We start from the raw sequence: 22,037 nt of genomic DNA, 5'->3' as shown, positions 1-22,037 counted from the left end.
ACTTAACTTGTCATGATAATTTAGATATAATCTGGTACAATATTTAGGAAGAAGGTAAAGTATTAAGTGATTGGATCTTTATTGTTTGAAAGAATATTATTTTTATTATTATTATTTGTTTGGAATAAATATTTGTCTATTGGATTAGAACTTAGACAAACTTTGTTTTAAATTGTAGAATTTAGAATTCCACACTCTTAGGACTTTTATTATAAAGAGTATAGCATATTATCTAAGAAAAGAAATAATATGTGATTATTATATTCGTTGAATGAAAAAGAGAAAAATATGACAATTCGTTGTCTGATTTTTTCTTTTATTCATACCACGTCGCGGAGTTAAATAGGCACACGCATTGTATGCTTAACTCGAGTAAAAGAAATCAATGACGGAAGTCAAGATTGTCGTATATTAATTGCAAGTGCGTGCAGCACGAACGTAGTAGCGTACTTTACAACTACAAATGGCACACTATATCATATCCAAATAAGGAGGAATCGTCGTCCTTTAAGAACTTCTTAACGTGGAGTTTACATATGACGAAACAGGAAATAAAGAAAAAATAGAACGAAGGTAATATCTTAATATTGTGGAAGATCATGTAAATGACTAGTAATATAAGAAATACATAAACGAATTAGCTACGTTGATGTTTTTATAACAAAATATCTAATAAAGAGAATAAATGTACACTAAAAAATAATTATTCGTTATACGTCGAATAACCTTAAGAATTGTATTCCTCTTCAATCTAAATTAATAAAGAAACTGTTTCCGAATTGTATATTTACATTTTCTTCAGAAAGTTATAACACAAAATGAAGAAAAATGATCATAATGGAGAATCTTTCATGAAAAAGCAACGTTTCGTACTTTCAATCTAATAAAATTATATTACAAGCGTAAAAAAAAAGTTAACGAATGGAAAGCAGTAATTTAAAATTCTCGTAATACAACTTTTGCAAATCCAATAGTCTAAATGACATCTACAACCCTCTCTATACGTTTCCCTTAGTGATTCAGCACAACCAATGAACAAATCTCAAATCTCCATCATCGCTGGAATTACTTTACTGTAATAGCAAGTGTTATGCTGCAAATTGACACTGATAGATAAAAAAATGAATACCTCTGGACCACACACAGTTTTAGACATATTATTATCATTTCAGCTGTGTAATTCAATCATTTTCTCTAGCTTTTTTTGGAACTCTTTCGCGTATCGAGCATCAGATAACTTTTTTCTGAAATTCGAGTAAAAAGATATCGTTCCCTTGTCAACCTTCTCAAAATGTTTACCGTACAAAGTAAAACGCTTTATTTAATTACAAATGTCTGTATTCCGTTTCTTTAAAATTAGAATTTCACGTTCTTTGAATTGAATTTAAAAACACCTGTCCCTTGTACGTTTCATTAACAATTCTTAAATTTATCATAGGAATGTTCTTTTCTTGCAAACACGAAAAGAGTATACAATCTTTTCAACTCTTACTTTGTTATACAAAGAAGCTCAAAGAACGCAACTACTTCAAAATATCCATAAACCTAAATGTAACTTTAATTTACATTTTGATCGACAATTGCTGGATTTCAACCCGATGCTTATCAAATGTTGTACGGTTCTACGTATTCGCCTTAAAACTCAAATCCTCTGTTGTTCTACGCGTAAAGACCACTATCTTTCATCGGCAATTTCTCATTTCCTACACTTTTTCAAATTTAGATAGCACAAAGTAAAATCGTCTAATCGAAATAAATATGCGCGCGTGTTAACCCAATGTAAATTAATTCGACAAACGATTAAAAATTGAAAATACTGAAATATTAATATCTATCAAGCGATTCACATCCGTTAGGATCGATCAAACGGTTCACAACGATTCGCGTCGATTAAGATCGGTAAAACGGTACTGTAGTAACAAAACGAAAGTCACTCGGCGTTAAAACAGTAATTTAATTTGAACCGAGATCCGGCCGACATGCCGCGAACAGCTTTCGATTAAATTAAGGACCATCTGTAACACCGGATCCCTTCGATCAATCCCACGAAGACGGACTGTTTACAGAGTATATACCTGGAAGGACGAATGCGTGTCACGATTTCTATCGTGATGGACCACCAAATAAAACGCGATGAAGCGGCGGCTGATCCACGGCGTTTGTATAGCGAATCATTTGAAAAACCACCGTGACGATGGCCTTCCACACACGAGACACGAAACCGCATCAGAGACGCGTGACGATGAGAAGAGCCGAGAAAACGAATAGTGGAAGATAGACGTAGAGAGAGAAAAAGAGGCGAAGAGAGAAAAAAGAAGAAAGAAAAAGGACAGGCCAAGTGAGACGATGGTGATGATGAAGATCGGCGACCGACAGAGAAAATGAACCACGAACCATCGGGCCTGCACCTCACCCCTTCTTAAATCGTGTGCACACACAATCACCTCTCGCGGCGGACTCGGGGTGTCGAGCGAGCTGGCCAACTCCTATATTATTATCTGCTTCTAATGCCAGCGGCATTGTGTCAGCGGGAGACAGTGGCGCGGATGAAAGGAGACTTGTCTGTGAAAAAACGGCAAAAACGTAGCATCGAACCGACAGAAAACATGGAAACGCGCACGACGACCTCTCAACGTCCTTTTCAACGGTACAACTCTCTTCTCTTCTATTCAACGATTCGATCTATCTCTGCTCGCGTTCTACCCTCTACCCTTCTGTCGCTTCGTCACTGTTTTTCTCTCTACAAGTCACTTCCATCCTTGCTTTTATACTAACACGCCAGTCTGCTCTAATTTGTACATCGGCAAGAAAAGGCCAGTTGTTCAAGTCGGAGTTTGATAAAAATTTGGATAAGCAGGTTCGTTGCTAACATCTGCGTTTATGTTAATGGTTAGAAATAAAAAGGAACGTCGTAAGAGAAAATTAGATAGTAAGCGTAGAATAAAATGTACTTTGAGATTAAGTTTAGGCGATGTTGGGCGAGCACATCTTTCTTTAAGTTGCAGGATCGCGTGTTCTTCGTGTCTTGTCTTTATCCTATTGTCATAGTTTGTACATATGTGTGTACCTGTGTCATAACAAATATTCGAATCCTTCGTCGCGTTCTAGATACTGTTTTCGTTTACTAAACGTTATAATCGGCAGATTATTTGGAGTATTTGACATACTTTTTCACGTCGTATGCACTCCATAATTAGTTATAACATTATATATGTAAACTCATTCCCCAAACGGACGGACAGAGAGCAACGTCAGAGATAGACAAGATCACAGAATAATTATTTAAAATATTGAAGATTGACGGAGAAAGATCGGTAGCTTAGGACGTTGAAAATCGATTTTCCATTTTCAGGTAGACATTGCACAAAACTTGTTGTTTATTGTTTACTGTTATAGATCGATATTAATTGTTGTTTACTCCTGTATTTTATTTAAGTATTTTCACAATAAACTCGATTTTCAGACTTCAGAATCGATCACCTGAATTATCCCGAGATTTACGATATTACATATATGTGTGAGAAAGATAGACACAAGATAACATAACAGTAACATTGACACCTAAGTATAAAGAAATATAATGTACCTGTTCAAGCGTCCGCTTAGGAAAAAAAGGAATTATTTCATTTTACTTGCAAGGACTACCTAATTCAAGGACATGATTTTTACCTGCTCACATCATTCAGAAAAGTTATAATTTTCCAACTGAAAGGAAGCGTGGCGAATTTTATTAATTTTCCTATGTTGAGAATCTTCAAAACGTAAAAGAAGATAAATGATTTAAAATTAGTTAAATGAAAAACATAATTTGCTAACTGAATAACATACGTAATTAGATGTTTCATAATTTTTAAAAAATCAAAATGAATCTATCGTCTAGAATGAGGCGTTTTCTATTAAATATATTCAACGCAACATACAGATTTCTATTTCTATATACATAATAAATTATTCGACATTAGATAGTACGAATTAAAAGTTTTCCCACATGCGAAACGGGAATTCTAAGGAGAAACTCTGACTACAAAATTGATTGTGGAAATGAGACTTCCTTGCTTCGTGCAATTCAATTTCGATTACATTTAAGTATCTTGAAATGATCAATAACGAAGCATCAATCTCAATCCGAAAGACAGTCCGAAGAAAAGGTACGGTCAGCGCTTCTTGATTGCTCATGCTAGTATACAAATCAGCACGACAATGCGTACTACACTTACGAGAAATATTATTCTACATAGTTGAATGAAATGTTATTAACATCGCTGTGTGTAATGAAGACATACTAATGTCGCACGAACATGTCGATAATCAATATCGACAATTTCGTTGCAATTTCTATTAGTTTCCTTATTATTTCCGCGACGTGAACGAATAAACCTACGTACGTTATGTTAATCACGCACCTCACTGTCTTCTTTTTTTTTATTTCTGTCGAACTTTTGATGACTTCGATCGAAAAAGATACCACGAATGTGCTACTTAAATTATATAATAACGCGTATACGATTTTATTTATAATTACAAGGAATGCGATACGCGAAGAGTCACGTCGAAATAAGTCGCGAAGATAGAATAAAATTTGTCTTCTTTTCGACAAAATGAAATTTGGAAGTTTATTTACAAAGTATACGTGAACTTAACTAATCACAGAATAAACGCGAACAATCAACAGTCAGTCAGTCTGTTTGTGAAAATAAGCGAAAAGTGTAATCGTTTAAAACTTCATCTTGAAGAAAATAGAATTTGAACGTGTTCAGTGAAGAATTAGATAGGAGATTCCATCTACCAAATTGAACAAACAGTTTTCAAGCAATGTGAGCGGTTCGAGAAACGCTATTTTCATTTAAACGACCACATAACCGTGGAAATGTAGGATATCATCAACTACGTTGCTATACAAAATTTTTGTGTGAAATTGTTCGAAGATAACCATTGTAGCTTTGAATGAAAATATTTTTGGAATATCAATTTCTTTTATTTTACTCGTTGCTATAACACGCATACTGCCACACATTAACTGCTAAAGACGTGGATTTTGCTCAAAGCGAACAGGTTTAAACAGAAATTTTAACTCATTAATAGCTTTGTACATACAGCCTCGTTAAGGTGGATAAATATAAGAGAAGAAACAATAAGATATTAACTTTGGTCTTCTTTTTGTGCAACATCCGACTGAAGTAGCTACTTGCAACTAACAAACTCGTTAGTACGTTGCCATGTTCTTTACGGTGTCTTTTTACAAAGCAATTGGTATAGCAGGTTATCAAAAGGAAATTATACGGCATATGAAGAGAATTTTTTCTTTTGCAACTCGTACCATGCACGGAGAGAATGCAATGCTGTTTGTCTACCATATTCTCGACCTGTCTACTGTTGAATCGACACGCTGTATATCCACGTTCTTGCAAGAACTTCGAAAGAAACTTCGAAGGAAACTGAAACTGACTGACTTCGGATAAAACGTCGTAAGAAAACTCTTACTTTGCTTCGAATGCGACTTAATCGAATGGAATTAAATGACATACATACATATACGTAAGTATGTACGATACTGTAAATCCGTACTATTTTACCCTGTGCTACTCTCTTCCATGAAATAAATAAAATTTTCATAGAATCACGTTATGTTAGTGTTTATGGGATATCGAATATGCTTTCTCATTAATTTGCAACAAATTAATTTGCAATAGAAAACATATTTATGGTATATATGTTGCTTGTAACTGCACGATGTAATGCAAATCCGGGAAGATCGGATTAATCGATCCTGAAAAACTCGGTTAGAACCAGGCCACGCACTTAGCAACATACATGCAGATAGATTATTGAACAATTTATTTGTCCGTATGTTTAAATGGTCGTAATTTTTGTCTTCGCTTCTTGGTGTGTCGAATCTACTTTCAATGTGAATTCACTTCTGACATATTCCACGTGTCTCAAAACAATTCCAATATTCCATATTATCTATAACTGTATGATGTAATGGAAATCCAGGAAGACTGGATTAAGCGATACTGAAAAGCTCAGCCGGAACGATGCAATTAACAACATACACGCAGGTAGGCTTCGCATGATGGAGCGTATTTACGATGCATATATTCATCGTACAGCGAGGAGAGTGCGTTGGAAGGGTGGTAGAATCCGCAACGAGAACGGAAGACAAGAGGACGCATCGAGGCCGACAAAACGAAATGTTTGGCCGGGAAAGAAGAAGCCGGCGGGTATAATGGATATCTTTATTATCGGATGGAGAAGGCAAAGCCGATGGCAGTCAGTCCAAAGTGGTCGTAGTATCGTCCCAACGACGACGTTCCGCTATGGCAGGCCAACAGAACTTCGGTCCAATTGGTCTACCCTCCCTCCCCGACATAAATATTGATGAAAACGATACATTTATACGCGAACGACAAGTCCGTCCGCGGAGAAAAAGCCGAGAGATTTATTGGGACGCGGCCTCGCGACGACAGCCATTTCTGCGCCGATCATACATCAAGCAGAGCCTCCAGGCCAATCTCCGATGGCGGAGAAGCCGATGCTCATGCGATTCCTGTTTCTAGACCGATCCACGTACGATTCGTTAGAGAGTGTCGTTTCGGGCAGATTTTTTAAATGCCCCCGCCAGACAAGATTCGATCGTTTATCGCTCTAACTTTCCTTTCTTCGGCATCGAGCTTTGTCCAACGATCCCCCGTTCCTACGAGCTTTGCTTTTTATCACGCGCTATATAACCCTCTTAACGGACTAATGTCCTGTTAAAAAGTTTCAACTTTCGGCCGATTATTAGCCGTGCTGTTTGTATTCAGCTTGAGAAGAAACAAACGAATTCCTTTGGTCATCATTGTAGAGAAGTATACCGATGAAATGGTGAATCGAAAAGACGCTAACATTATACCAGTGCTGTTCTTAATAGGATCTATAACGATAACTAATTTTAGCTTTATGTATTGTTAATCGCAGTAAATAGTCGTTTAATTTAACTCTACTGCGTCTTCTCAGTCATTTTTTGACTGTATCGTATTTTTCTAAAATTAAAAGATATCCCAAGCTTAAGAAAGATATAATGCCTTGTAGCATTAAGTTTTATGTACGTTAAGATCCTTTCAGTTTAGAATACTGCTAATTTTTTTGCGTCTTAACATTAAAACTGACGACGAGAAGTCAATTCGATAACCAAAGATTAGTAGAAAATTAGTAAAAAGACTATTGAAACCTCTGGAAATATTTGTATATCAGTGAAAAAACTTGTTTCTAAATCTCTTACCTATTTGTCACGTTATTACCATGTGTAAATTTCCAATTAACAAATAAATAACTATACTATCGATTGTTGTAAATAAAAGGAAAAGGATCTACCAAATAGAATCCGTAAAATATTGTGTAAACGTTTAATTACGATTAGTTATATCGTGTTAAATATCTTCTAATTAAAAAGATATTCGATTAAACTGATGCAACGATTATAAAAAAAAGATAAAACAAGTTGCCGATTGTGTTTAGGAACGCTCCTTTTCCTTCACTTGCGAGCATGTTTTGTAAGCATCATTAGAACCGGTTCCCTCGAACACGTGGCGTCGAATGAAACGTGCCAGGGAATTATTTAAGGCCTTAGTCTTGCTAATTTAATAGCAAGGAGTACCGCAAAAAGAATATTTAGAAAGGAAGAACGGTGCGAGCAGGATCGACCACTACACGCGTTAAATTTGATTTACGCACATCGATGATGTATCAGTTTCGTATCACGACTGATAATCGTCAAGGATGATTAAAATCTCTATATTTTAATATATCATTTTACAACTACGTATATCGTGTCTCTGTCGCGTTTGGAAACTCAAATTTTTTAACAAGCAAACATATTTGTGATTTTGCTTTCTATGAAAATAAATACAAATATTATTTGCCAACCTACTATCGATAGAAATTATAAATCTTATGAACAATGGTGCACGTAACAATTGTTAATTGAAAACGACAAAACACGGCACTATTAAATTGCAAGTTTTGTGAAAGAAAAGTAAACTAAAAAGAAATTTTTCATCTAACTTGAAAGACTGACAATTTTTAAATTATTAATAATTTATAAATGTATTAATAAATTTTGTAAAAATTTTGTAATTTCCCTTTAGAAATCTCTTTCAGTATTTATATTGTAACAACGTATACTTTTTATCAGATGTAGCATTAACGTATAATTTATAATACTAACGCCATTAACACATGCATACATACGTACATAGATACACGCACGCACGCACATACGTATATTATAGATAAAGTTTTGAACTACTGACGCGCCATCTCTCGTAAATATATCATTGATACCGATTACGATGCAACCGATCACCTCACCGAGAATGTTTTCTTACGTCGGGATCCCTGAACAAGCAAGGGACCAGCCCCCTTTATTGGATTTAGTCCCCTAATGATTTTGTCAAGCCAAGATGAAAAGAACCTGCCAACATTCCGCCGTGACTCGTTCTGCATTCGAATTTGGCGCTGTAACCACGCTTGGTTAACCGGCGGGGATCCCCTCGTAAATTACGCTTCACGGATCGTAACCCATCACCTAACGCAATTATCCGCGAGAAATAGTTGACAGGGGAATAATTTTCTTAATGTCATTTAATTTCAATCTTGTATCACAATTTTTTATTCACCACTACTCTTATGAATTACTTCTTATGATTTACAATTAATCATGCCACTTTTAACCTGTTAACAAGGGGGATTGAGGAGGGGAATTGTATCGTATTTATATTTGTAAAAATTAAAATTAATTTATTGATTGAATTTATCGATTGAAATTAATTTATATTTAATACCTTTTCTACGACTATTTAATTTTGTTACTTATATTAATTCTATCAACTCTATGATTATAGAAGTTGCAGGTTAAGAAATGACCTGGTTAATAGGTTATGAGCTGTCATTTTTTCTACCTAAAAGTGATCAGAAAATATGCACACCTTAAATAAATTCTTTGAAAATAAATATTATTCCCTAGATTGTACAAAATAATTTTTTGTAAATTTTGACAATCATTTGCAAAATTTTTACTCTATAAGTTATATCTTAAAAGATAAACCTACTCTCTAAGAATAGTTGTACTTAGGCTCAATTTGTAGCTAAACGAGGTAACTATGTTTATTTTAAAAGTAAGAGACACAATTTTTTATTATTAAGAAAAAGTAGATAAATATTAATCAAGACATAAAGGTTCAATTATTTCCCCAAATGCCGCACGTTATCGTATAGTATATAGAGTATCGAACATTGGATCTCTCGCTATTACGCGAAACTAATAAATCTTTCTCGCGATAGATACATACGTATCGTTCCTTTCTTATACAGCTACATTCCCTCGTTCCAGGAACGGAACCCTCGATCATACACCATTAATTATCAACACAATGCATGAGGATTAGGTTTTTCTGAAGCGTGGACCGCCGAAAACGAACGTGCTCCAGGCGCATCTCCGCACGTCACCGGACGTCAACTTTAAATGGAAATGTCTTAATTATCAGAGCACGTAGCGCCCAACAAAAACATTATCCGCTTCTGAATCGTCCCACCGCGACGCTATATGTATGTCCGCGATGGTAAAGTAAGATTCTCATATGAAGAGAGAACGTTCGTATACTGGCGACATTTATTGATAGAGCTCAACGAGCATTGGCAACAATACGCAACAATAGATGAAAGATTGAACGAAAAATTCTCGATCAGCGACAATTTAATCTAGCAATTTTCAACCTTTCTTATCTCATGCCACTAACCTAACTAAATTACTAACTAAACTAATTATTACAATTGTGCAGTACTCCAGAAAATATATTACGAATTATATTTGGTTCAAGACATTCACATTAGACAGTTAATGTTTTGGTTGTTGCATTTCTTTATTTGATAATCTAAGAGAAAAGAAGATCAATGGTCTTAACTAAATATGTACATAGTTAGGTATTGCGTATCTTAAAAATTCTCACGGCATTCCTGTAGTCCTCTCGCGGCACACTGGTTAAAAATCGTTGATCTAACCCAAACTTAACCCTAATTGGTTAGTAAAGTACGTGTTTTTATGCAAATTGATATTTTTGAGAATATTATTTAAAAAGTGAAAACTCAATAGAAAATTACTTTACTGGCCAAATATTATGCAAAGCACTATGGTTTAAGCATTTTATATATTTTTTCATATATCTCATATGTGTGTTCTGTGCAATTTTGCACCTTCAAATTTCCTATAAATCTATAGAAATCCGCAGTCTACTTATTAGTATTAAATAAAGAAACAGATTTTGAGACATAATCATATTTTACTCAAATAAGAAATATTAATAGCTGTTTTCACGTAATTGTATTTCACGATGTAGAAATGGATATGTACATAGATGCGAAAAAGAAACAAGTAGTAAATGTATAGCAAATATATACGTGAAAAAGACAAATTCCAATGAACTAAGATTTTGTTTAAAATTTATAAACGTGAAAGAAACTAATGAATTATAAGAATAAAGAATTGCAATCTTGGTATTTTGGGGATTAATGACCTCTAAGATAAATTTTAAAAATAACCTCTTTCAACTTCAATAGTAATTTTCAATTTCGTTTTTTCATAAATTTCATTAAGGAATATCTATCCCCCAATTCCAATGTTCGTATAAAATATATTAACAATAGAAGCAATGTATAAAATATTTAAATATCATTAAGCCGAATATACGTATGCAATATTAATTAAAACTATAAAATATTAATTCATCTAGAATACTAATAAATGTTCATAGATATAAAGTTCTACAATACTTATAAGTAGATTGCGGATTTTTGTGCATTTATGCAGAATTTGAAAATGCAAAATGCACAAAATACATATAATGTACAAGGATATGTGATATACATATATATAGTAGTATAGTTATGTAGTATAGTAGTAGTAGTAGTAGTAGTAGTAGTAGTAGTAGTAGAATACCCATTATTATTTTTAGTACGTAAATTGAATCTTTATGTAACTTCCATTTCTTTGCATTCATAAAAATATAAATTCACATAGAAATCCACAATCTACTTATAACATGTAAAATGAACATAAAAGTATTTACTCACGAATCATTCTGGCAAAACGGATGACTACATAGCCTTAACAATATATAAAATATCACTTCTCTCAAACTTAAATTCGACGAAAAATGCTTAAACTGATTAATGTCTTCGCGAAAAACACTCGACAATTGCGAATATTCACGGAATTGAATTACGCAATTGAATTACACGATTGAATTATAATATCGAATATAATAGCGTCATATTTTCAACCGAACGCGCGAAACTAAAATAACTGATCTGCGCATACGCACTCTATTTCGATATCTTTCTTTTTTTAAATCATTTTTAGTGATTGGTCAATTCATTTCAGTACTTATACGAACTATACGGAAAACATTGGCTGCTTTTTCAGAACGATAAGAATTAGCCAATGGTTGTTTCTACTTTTTGCGCAAGTGCAGCTAGCGCAGTCAATGCGAATAAACCTAATGTCGACCGACGTGGATAGACGAACAGCAAGTAGCACGACGTGGAAATTAATTCCGTGCAGAGTTAAACAGTCAAATTTATGGCTACTGATCTGTTCTATCGACTATATCGCATTAACATGTGACACAGAGGAAAATGATAACGGTTGAAAGTCTGCGACCTGCAGCAAAAATGAATATGTTCTAAACGCTTGCAGCATCATCTTTGAATCAGCTGTCATAAGCAGACGATGCACAGGTAAAGTTTATAGTTTGATACTTCATTTCCTAGTTTTAATATTCTTTATCAATGAAAATACAATTTTTAATTATTCTTATAGAAATTTTAACATAAATGCTATGTACCTCGGTTCGATATCTTTTAAATAAATATTTTAAGTATTCTGAACATTATAAATTTCTCACATTATATATCATTTATATATCTTATCTACATATCAATGTAATTTTTAAATTTATTACAGATAAATTTGTTTTTAGTCTAGTTTATTTGTTTCTTAAATATTTCAGTATCTGATGCCATTTATTGGATTGTAAGGTCATGGAATTGACTGAAACTAGTGTACAGATAAGAGATTGTTCCATTGACTTTATTCCTGTTTACATTAAACAAGAGAATGATGAACATGAGACGGATTTTAATGATATTGAAATAATTAATGCAGCTCAAAATTTTTGTTCTATTGAAATTAAAGAAAGCAAAGGATGCGGTACAATTAATAACAATGAAGAATCAAATATAAACAACAAAAGCAGTACACAAAATACAAATAATTTAAACAATCCAAACTCAGCATTAAATATTACACAACAAAATGAAACCTGTAATATCAATGGTATTTTAAATAGTTCAGTGTATTTGCAAAATTTGGATTATGAAAATATAAATATAGAAATACAAAAACCAACGAATCAAATAGCTGAAGTTTTTATTAATCAAAATGAACAAATACAAACAACCAATTATAATGTTTCAACAGTTACAATACCAAGTGAACTATTAGGACTAAATCTTAATATAAAAAAGGAAAATGAATTAGATCAAGAAACAGTTTATACTACAGAATGGTTGTGCAATGTAAATAATGAAACTGATCTCACATTAAAAGTTTCAAAAAATACCAAGGATAGGATTCAAGAAGTTCCTACTGACATTGATGATACAATAACATTATTGAACAAACACAAAGATCAAACATTAGAGAATGTTAATAATATAAGAACCAAGGAAAGTAAACCTGAAAGACCTAAAAGACAATTGAAAATAAGATCAAACTCGTTACAAGATTATAAAGAAAAGTTACGAAGAAAAGCAGAGTGCATGAGAGAGAAAAGGAAAAAATTGTATGAACAAGAAAGTGAAGAACAGCGGCAACAGAGATTAGCAAAGGAGGCAGCGAAAAGACGAGAAATGAGAATGTATTATGAAACGCCAGAGCAAAGAAGAAAAAGATTAGATGCAGAAGCTGCAAGGAAAAGAGAATACAGAATGTACAATGAAACACCTGAAGACAGAAGAAAAAGGTTAGATCGTGAAGCAGAAAGAAGAAGAATGAAAAGGCTTTCGCTATATGCTAGTGAAACTCCTGAACAAAGAAGAGAGAGATTAAATAGAGAATCAGCGAAGAGAAGAGAGGCTCGACTTAACCAATATGCTAAAGAAACACAAGAAGAAAGAAAGGAAAGATTAAAGAGAGATGCTTTGAGAGTTAGAGAAATGAGATTTACTAGATCTGCTATTGAAACAGAAGAGGAGCGCAAACAAAGGTTAGTAAAAGATGCTCTTCGAAAAAGGGAGGTAAGAATGCATGGACGTCATTCGGTGAATAATAATTTCACTGAACTTCAAACGGTTCGCAATTTTGAAGAATTAAACAATGTGCAGATAAAGGAGAATTCTGATAATAAATTGGGAGGTCATTACTTGAGTAACTGGATGATGTGGTTCCAAAATTCATTAGTCCAACCTGTTCATGTTGAAGAACAAATCATCAAATCTCAATCAGAAAGTAATGGATAGAAAATTTGTATAATAAATTTTTAGTACTGTATATATTCTCTTTAAACATCTATACATGAAACATAAATCTCAATCATGTAAGATGATTTGTACATATTATTTATACAATATTTATGCTTGAAATATAATAGCAAAATATAACATATTCTATGGCTGCATCAACATAATATTTAGAATATACAATATATATAAATAATGGTTCTTATATACTGTATAATTTTATTTTTAATATTTATATACTTTACAATCAAGTACGATTATGTTATCATATATTGTTAAGAATGTAAAAACTTGTTATTTACTGTCTTTATTAATGTAAGATAAAATTCAATGAATACTATAAACATTTGAAATGTTTTAATATCATTAAACTTTGTATCGTAAAAATTACAAAGTATATTCAAAAGTTTTACTATTTCAAAAGATGTACAAAATATGATAAAATTATTGCATTGTTATTCTATTATTTAATATAAATAACAAAAAAGAATTTATTAATGTATTAAAATTGTAAAGAATTAGAATGATACATTTGTGTGAGATAAAAGAAATACATACTTCTTAACAGTGCCTTTTTGTTCACTGTTCTACAAAAGCAATTTCTAATGTGATTCAAACAATTTATACATATGTATATATCATTTAATTATGAATGAGTGATTCTGATGAAAATGTGACTACTTCTTAAACTATACATACATTGTCATGCGACTTTCCTACAAGTTCCTTTACCTGGAATAAAATAAGATATCGTTATCATAAAATTTTGTTTCATTAATAATCTTATTTTCCTTTTCTACTCTTCTTCTCTCTCTTATGTTTAAAATTTATTATTAATTAATGGATAGCCCAACGGAATGGCTTCACCCAAATATTTGTCTCATTTATTATTGTATGAAAAAAGTTCTCAGGATAAAGTTACACTATTTCAAGGGTCATGAATAACAACAGAAATAGCTTTCTCTCATGATCATCTTTTTACAAGATTTGAAAGCAATCAGTAATTCTTTAGATAAAAACATATATTTATTTTTCGATATTCTTGCAAAGTATAAAAAGATAAATTCAACGACTTTTATAAGTGTAATAGTTGTTTTAGTTATTTTAGTTATTTTAGTTGTATTATAGTTGTTCAATAGACAGGTGGTAAAATTAAAAAATTCCAATTTCTCAGTTGCTAAACAGAATTTATTAATTTTTACATGCTTAATTTATAACCCAAGGAATTAATTAACATTACTCTTATTGAAATATTCTTCCTACTTTCTTAGTTATAAGCAAATTTCAAAAATCGTCCAATCTACGAACAACGATACGCTATAACCATCTAGCGGTGAAAAGGTGGAACTAATCTCTTTATGATGAAATTAAAAAATCGAATTTCTCCGTCTATAAGGCAAATCCATGGCCTATTTAGAAATTAAATTAATGTTTTAATTCTCAAAAATCATCTTTGTCTAATATTATTCGGACTATCTACATAATTGATTAATTACATGTAATTAATGTAAAGTGCTCTATTTGGACATATTTTTTACATCGTGACACCATCTACCAGCGAGTCAGTAATACTAACAGGACGTACATTTTTTAACTGGCAGATGCACCACGTGGTTTACATGAGTTTACAACCTATGTTATAAACTGAATATTTTTAGAACAATCAAAATTAAATTGATATTTTAACAAATAAGTTTGGATTATTCGATAAACATTTTAATATAATATCATTGATCATGAAATTTTTTAAAATAAATACTGTGTATTTACTATATAAAAAATAGATAAGAGAATAAGTGAATAAATGTTGACATTTCTTCATAGTTAAATAAATAAAGTTAATGTATATTTGATATATAAATAAAAAATGGGTTTAACAAAACAATATTTGAGATATGTACCAGGTGGGAATTTAAATATAATTATTAGTTCTTCCTGCAATGTTGTTTTTGTAACATTGCAAGAACAAGAAGGTAGATTTGTAGCAGTTGGAGCATGCGAACATGTCTTTATATGGGATTTACGCCTTGGAGAAAAGGTAGATTGTAAATTATTTTTAATTTATGTTCTTACAATAGATCATATTATAATTATCGAAATTTCTGATATTTCAGGTTCAGGTATTATCAGGTGAAAAAGTAAATGTAACGTACTTAGCTGCATCTCCTAATAAGCAACATATAGCCGTTGGTTATGCAGATGGTACTATAAAAACATTTGACTTAAAAACAGGAGAAAATACAAGTATATTTGTTGGTCATAGATCTGAAATTACAACTTTGATATATGATAGAGGAGGACATAGATTAGCATCAGGTTCAAAGGTAAAATAATTTAATAGAAGAAGCAGAGCATAAAAGTGCATGAAATAATTTTCAATTATATGTTTTCAGGATACAGATATTATTCTTTGGGATACTGTAGCTGAGACTGGTATATGTAGATTAACTGGACATAAAGGTGTAATAACAGATTTAGCATTCATGAAAGATCACAATATTATTATTAGTAGTAGTAAAGATACATTTGTCAAATTTTGGGATTTAGATAATGAACATAATTTTAGAACTCTTGTTGGTCATAGAACAGAAGTAAATATAATTTTAAATATATATAATGAAGGTTAATTTAGTTACATAATATATTGATAACAACACTTCTATCATTTAAGGTTTGGGGTTTAGTTTTAATTAAAGATGATCAATATTTGATAACTGGTTGCAATGATAACGAACTACGTATATGGCAAATATCTTTCACTGAAGGTGAAACTATAGACTTTGATGTTAATTTACATGAGTTAACTCTCACTGATGATGCTGAAATCAGCAATGTGGTATATTCTCTTTTGATTTAATAAATATTTATATTTAATATATATTTATTAGATTAGTATTTAATGAAAATATATTGTATTAGAAACATCCTTTAAAATGTGAAAAAGTTGGAAGTATACTAAGAAGTGGTCATGGAAGAGTTGTGTCTCTCAATGTTGATACTACTCATACAGTTATTGGATGTCATGGTTTGGACAATACCGTAGAATTATTTCAACTATTACCTGACGCTAAAGTAAAAGATAACATTCTTAAACGGTTACGAAAAGAAAGAAAGAAAGCAGAGAAGTATGCAAAGACATTTTTGTAGTGTATTTGTGAAAACAAATGTTTTTTAAATATACAAATATCTTTTTATGTGACATTTTTATTTTTTTATAGAAGTGAAGAAAGTGCAGAAACAAATTTCTCAGGAACACCAACTATAAAGGATGAACTCATACGTCTACCTTTTATCAAAGTATCTGCTAAAGTTAAAGGATTAAGTATAGTTATGGGTAGAAACGGTGAACTTAGAGTAAGTTACTACAAAAATCATCTTCTAAAATAATTAAAAGTACTATTCAATCAATTTTTACATGTCATTATTTTAGGTATGTGTAGGATTAAATAATAATTCTATTGAATTATACTCCTTATTCACACAAGAAAAAAATGCTGAAGTAAAACATTTAAGATCAATAACAAATCATGGTCATCGCTCAGAGGTCCGTGCTGTTTGTTTTAGTTCCGATAATTTAGCTTTTGCAACAGCAGCTGGTGATTCTGTGAAATTATGGAATAGGTATGGAAATAAAATTGATATAAACGTGTAAAATGATTTAGCAATTTCATGATAATTTTTATGATTTTAGACCAACTCTGGCATGTTTAAGGACTGTACAATGTAATTATGCTTTAACAGCAACATTTGTACCAGGAGACAGACATTTAATTGTAGGTTTAAAAGATGGTAAAATGCTAATTATTGATATTGCTTCGGGCGACATTTTAGAAGAAATTCCTGCACATTCAAAAGAACTTTGGAGTGTTACATTATTTCCTGATAAGGTAACTTAATAATGTTCTTCATTATTTATAGTAACTTCATAATGGTATATAATTTCATAATTATTTTATATATGCTTATAGAAAGGAGTAGCTAGTGGTGGCGGAGATCAGACAGTAAAATTTTGGAATTTTGAACTTATTCAAGATCCTGATAGAGAAATAAAAGCGAAAGTTTTATCTGTTTTGCACTCAAAAACTTTAAAATTGGAAGATAGTGTATTATGTGTAAGAATAAGTCCCAACAGCAGATTTGTTGCAGTCGCATTACTTGATTCTACTGTAAAAGTCTTTTTCCTTGATACATTTAAGGTAATTACGTGAAAATATGCATATCATTTCTATAGTATTAAACAATGTGCGATATATCTAAAAACTTTGATGTCATTTTAGTTTTTCATTTCCCTCTATGGGCATAAATTACCAGTTTTGTGTATGGATATATCAAGTGATTCAACACTTATTGCTACTGGTTCTGCTGACCGAAATATAAAAATTTGGGGTTTAGATTTTGGAGATTGCCATAAATCGATATTCGCTCATGATGACTCTGTATCAGGACTTTCATTCGTACCTAATACACATTATATTTTTACTTGTGGGAAGGATGGGAAAGTAAAACAATGGGATACTGACAATTTTCAAAAAATTGTGACGTTACAAGTAATAAATTTTTTCTTTAAATATTTAGAAATTGTATGCTAACAATTACAACATTAAAAATTTTTCTACTTAGGGACATGTAGGTAAAGCATGGAACTGTGCTGTTTCACCAAATGGACTTTATGTTATTTCTTGTGGATCTGATAGAGTAGTTAGGCTATATGAACGAACTTCAGAACCTTTAGTTCTTCAAGATGAAGAAGAAGAAGAACGAGAACGTCAAGAAAATGAGTTAGCTACTGAAGAAACTACTCTTGTCTCAGGACAAAAACAACAATCTTTACCTTCAAGAAAGACAGTATCCAGTGAAAAAGGGGTAAATGTCAATAAATAACTTGAACATAAAAATTAACATTTAGAGCATCATGTATGATTCAATTTATATAATGTTTAGGCTGAATTGATATTAGAATGTTTAAATGTATCTAAAGAATACAATGAGCAATTATCGCAAGCAACAGCAGATAAACCACCTGCTATTCCTTTACAAATGCAGGCTTATAATTGTACAAATACAAAAGATTATTTATTAGAAATAATTAAACGAATTAGAGGAAGGTAAGAAATCTATATACGATGTGTACATATGTAGCATAAATATGATAAAAATAAAATACACATAATAAAATAATTTTACAGTGATTTAGAAGAGACATTACTATTGTTACCATACTCAGCTGCTTGTGAAATTCTTAAAATGCTTCCTACATTATTACAATCAGATTATCACACAGAATTAATTACAAGACTAGCGTTATGTTTAGTTCAAGCTCACCATGGTCCAGTTATAGCTACTCAAGAACTTTTACCTATCATAGAAACTGTGAAAACACTTGCGATTAAAAAAGTTTCTGAACTAAGAGTAAGAGCATTTTTATTTTATAAATTTTATTTAAGTAATTATCTAAAGAATATAAATTCAAAATTAATTCCTCTAGGATACAATTGGATTTAACTTATATGGAATGATGCATATGCAACGAGTTATTGAAGAGAAAGAGGGAATACAGCTTTTTAAAGATGCAACCCAAAGTAATAAACGTAGAAATAAAATTAGAAAAAATAAAGAAAAGGCATTAAAAAGAGCAATTATGTCGTTATGAAACTTTTTACTTAATTGCGATTAAAATATTTTGTATATACTATTTTAATAAATATTAAAATAATTATATATTTAACTGTATTTATTATCACTACAATATTATTTTTAAGATAATACTTAACTAAAAATAAATTATAAGTTTTACTTCAGAAATAAATAATATAGTACATAACCGAGCAATAAAAATTTTATTAACATACAACATGTTTCATGTTATTATTTAAATAACTTTTGATTCTTTTTCTCCTTATAATCTTTGGTGGTATTTTAACATTTTTATACGTATATATGTGAATCCTCATTTTGATAATTTTAACGACTCATATATTTTATTACACCTAATTTGCACACATAAGTCTGTCATAAATGATGCTATGTGAGCTTCTTTGTCTTTTTGTTTACCACTTTCGAATACAGTGACTAAAGTCATTCTAGGATCGGTATTATACATGGCATATGTACATATATCCTAAAAGAAAATCAATTTGTATTAAAATATAAAATTTATCAAAAAACGCTTCTATTAACATACTTTTACATTTTTATAATATATAATCTTATCCATAGCAAGAAGTTCCGTATGTCGTTCTTTAATTCGTTTTTGTATGTTATCTAAGTGAATTGATGGCTTTTGTACAAACACCTAAAAGGTAATATTTTTTTTAGAAAACAAAATTTAATGAATATTAATACTGCTACAACATATTACATTTATCTTTTTGCCAATCATTTATAATTTATATAGACTCACGCTAGGACAACTAAGAACAACAGGGAATTGCTCAGAAGTATTTGGTTCTCTACGTGGATGTCTGTAACCCAGACCTGCATCTTCTACTCCCCTAGAGTCAAATACTATTAAGACTGCGAGGACGTCGTATTTACGTTGAAAGCTTTGTATTCTAAAATAAAAATGTATATCAATACTCATTCAATAACTTATTAATTGAAATAATTAAAAATGTTTTACTTATGGTAGTAGTCCACATTTTGTTTGCTCATGATACTTCTCATTTCTCCTGGACTAGCCTGCTGACTTAAAGTAGTATGAAAATATAAAGAGCACTTAGCTAATATGCTACTACGTAGTTTCACTAACCATTGATACAATGCTGGTTGTTGATTTGCTTTTAAAAATGAGGCACTGAAACCCAGTTTCCATGACTAAAAATATGTTAATTAATTAAAAATATTTATTCTTTTCCTTCTTTATCTTATCTATATCACTTACCTCTTTACTTTGTAAAGTTCTCTCCCAAGCTGACATTCGTGTCTGTGCACCATACAGAGCCATTAATGTTGATAAAAATCTCCAATGTTGAAGTTCAACTTGTGCCTTTGTTAATTGCACTAATATTTCGCACTCTAAACTAATCAAAGCATGTCTTAATTTCAAGAAGAATAAATTATGACCACAATTTCCAGTTTTTAATTTTAATATTTTATTTTTATTTGTACTTACGTTAAACTTGCTTTAATAGCAGTTAGTGCTAGATGCGAACAAGACAAGGAATGAATTTCTACTATTCCTTCAATGCATTGTAATAATTCCTGATATTTCATAGTCTTGCTATTGATACTCATATTGTACATTTTTTCATAGCTGTAATAGAATAATATTATATGAGATATTTAACTACAAATTAAAGTAACAATATACTAACAAATCTATCAGTTGTATTTTCGCAGTAATATATTGACACAGTTGATTAGAAACCTCAGCAACTGTTGCACCAATTGAATTGGTTCCTCTGGTCATTTCCTCTACCCTTTTTAGATCAGATTTCAAAGATTCATATACTGTTCTTAATGAGTTCTAGAAAAAAACGTAATAATAGATATTAATTAAATGTCATTATTATTTATTTTTATATTATATTAAAATAAATATTAACATACTTACATCTTTCCGCAAAAATCCTTTATTTTTAGTATGGAGGAAACCTAGATCTGCATATGAATGTTCTGCTACTGCTATTTGTGGTAAATGCATAAGTAACATTCCCCATGGGCCCATTTGTGTTTGACGACATGATCCACGTTCCTTTTCCTGGAATTAATGATTAAAGATGCATTTCTAAATTATTAGAAGATAATAATTAGTTCTCAATTTAAAATTTTCTTAAGAATTAAATAAAAAATGTTGTTTATATATCTAAATTTGTAGAATATTATCACAATTTCATTTATGGATTTGTATATTTCACCTTTCATATTCTGCAGTAATGTATGTTACGTTAATGTATGGAAACGTTAACACTAAAGTTCGTAAAAGCTATACATATTATAAATATACCAGATTTTTATTTTAGGTTACTAGTAAATTTGTATATACTTTATAGTAATTACTTACAACTAATTCTTTAGCTTTGTCAGTACACAATTGAGCAACTTGAGCAAAAAACGTATTAAGAAATTCTTCTTCGTGATCCATTTCTTATCTATTTTTATTATGATCACAACAAAATAGCTTATGTTTATTTTCATTACTCATATTTCTAGAGGTTATAAAATCTTAAAATAGTGTACATTACACTGAACTGTAGTCATTTCAATATGCACTGATTTATGCTTGTGGTGACCTCTGAGTTACACATGTATTTCTCAAATAATCTGAATTCGCGCCAAAAATGAACCATTTAAATGGTCTTAAGAAGACAGCATGACATTATTTTCAATAAAACATTAAGCCTATGTTTATGTAATATAAATTTCAAGATGCACTTTAAATATTTGTGACGACTAAACAACTATTCTTGTCTTAAATTATATATGTATGTACATACATTGTTAAATTTAATATTTATTCATTTCTACAAAACTATTCTCTCTTT

General features: G+C 31.0%; 3 protein-coding genes and 1 long non-coding RNA gene across 7 annotated transcripts in view; 2 read left to right on the top strand and 2 right to left on the bottom strand.

The window, feature by feature from the left end:
• Positions 1-11,468, bottom strand: part of LOC132905349 (uncharacterized) — a 122,365-nt gene extending 110,897 nt beyond the window's left edge. Inside the window, exon 1 of the long non-coding RNA XR_009657785.1 lies at positions 11,107-11,468. This is a non-coding gene — a long non-coding RNA (uncharacterized LOC132905349). The remainder of the gene's footprint in view (positions 1-11,106) is intronic.
• A 67-nt stretch (positions 11,469-11,535) lies between these two features.
• On the top strand, positions 11,536-14,318 carry LOC132905341 (trichohyalin-like). Of its 2 annotated transcripts, XM_060956538.1 has the most exons (3): positions 11,536-11,772; positions 12,045-13,301; positions 13,420-13,474. In XM_060956538.1, the coding sequence occupies exons 2-3, from the start codon at positions 12,076-12,078 to the stop codon at positions 13,421-13,423; spliced, it is 1,230 nt and encodes a 409-aa protein (XP_060812521.1). In that variant the 5' UTR covers positions 11,536-11,772; positions 12,045-12,075; the 3' UTR covers positions 13,424-13,474. The 2 variants fall into 2 exon arrangements, with proteins under 2 accessions (XP_060812521.1, XP_060812520.1); XM_060956537.1 differs by having other exon boundaries at positions 12,045-14,318.
• Positions 14,319-15,180: 862 nt separating this feature from the next.
• LOC132905297 (WD repeat-containing protein 3) lies at positions 15,181-19,310 on the top strand. The gene is made up of 14 exons (XM_060956455.1): positions 15,181-15,592; positions 15,669-15,878; positions 15,948-16,145; positions 16,226-16,390; positions 16,474-16,679; positions 16,773-16,908; positions 16,985-17,175; positions 17,246-17,441; positions 17,523-17,750; positions 17,832-18,101; positions 18,175-18,417; positions 18,496-18,659; positions 18,741-18,963; positions 19,040-19,310. Exons 1-14 carry the CDS (start codon positions 15,422-15,424, stop codon positions 19,202-19,204), a joined length of 2,766 nt encoding a protein of 921 aa, XP_060812438.1. The 5' UTR covers positions 15,181-15,421; the 3' UTR covers positions 19,205-19,310.
• Positions 19,311-19,372: 62 nt separating this feature from the next.
• On the bottom strand, positions 19,373-21,782 carry LOC132905299 (KICSTOR subunit 2-like). Of its 3 annotated transcripts, XM_060956459.1 has the most exons (10): positions 21,557-21,782; positions 21,107-21,253; positions 20,868-21,019; positions 20,666-20,806; positions 20,435-20,573; positions 20,303-20,367; positions 20,174-20,239; positions 19,955-20,105; positions 19,736-19,846; positions 19,373-19,672 (listed from the first exon to the last, which is right to left on the bottom strand). In XM_060956459.1, the coding sequence occupies exons 1-10, from the start codon at positions 21,635-21,637 to the stop codon at positions 19,502-19,504; spliced, it is 1,224 nt and encodes a 407-aa protein (XP_060812442.1). In that variant the 5' UTR covers positions 21,638-21,782; the 3' UTR covers positions 19,373-19,501. The 3 variants fall into 3 exon arrangements, with proteins under 3 accessions (XP_060812442.1, XP_060812440.1, XP_060812441.1); XM_060956457.1 differs by having other exon boundaries at positions 20,174-20,367; positions 21,557-21,781; XM_060956458.1 differs by having other exon boundaries at positions 19,742-19,846; positions 20,174-20,367; positions 21,557-21,781.
• Positions 21,783-22,037: the final 255 nt, after the last annotated feature.

Source organism: Bombus pascuorum, chromosome 3 (assembly GCF_905332965.1).
Source record: "Bombus pascuorum chromosome 3, iyBomPasc1.1, whole genome shotgun sequence".
Classification (NCBI taxonomy): domain Eukaryota; kingdom Metazoa; phylum Arthropoda; class Insecta; order Hymenoptera; family Apidae; genus Bombus; species Bombus pascuorum.
This window is presented reverse-complemented; position numbering and strand designations above follow the sequence as displayed.

What these genes read in the sequence shown, in the direction of transcription:
- LOC132905297 (XM_060956455.1), top strand. Translation starts at nt 15,422, where the DNA reads ATGGGTTTAACAAAACAATATTTGAGATATGTACCAGGTGGGAATTTA. An exon ending in AAAAAATTGTGACGTTACAA is followed by an intron (nt 18,102 to 18,174) that starts GTAATAAATTTT and finishes TTTTCTACTTAG; the next exon opens with GGACATGTAGGTAAAGCATG. An exon ending in AAAAAGTTTCTGAACTAAGA is followed by an intron (nt 18,964 to 19,039) that starts GTAAGAGCATTT and finishes TAATTCCTCTAG; the next exon opens with GATACAATTGGATTTAACTT.
- LOC132905299 (XM_060956457.1), bottom strand. Translation starts at nt 21,637, where the DNA reads ATGGATCACGAAGAAGAATTTCTTAATACGTTTTTTGCTCAAGTTGCT. An exon ending in GAACTTTACAAAGTAAAGAG is followed by an intron (nt 20,368 to 20,434) that starts GTAAGTGATATA and finishes ACATATTTTTAG; the next exon opens with TCATGGAAACTGGGTTTCAG. An exon ending in TTGTTCTTAGTTGTCCTAGC is followed by an intron (nt 19,847 to 19,954) that starts GTGAGTCTATAT and finishes ATTACCTTTTAG; the next exon opens with GTGTTTGTACAAAAGCCATC.
- LOC132905341 (XM_060956537.1), top strand. Translation starts at nt 12,076, where the DNA reads ATGGAATTGACTGAAACTAGTGTACAGATAAGAGATTGTTCCATTGAC.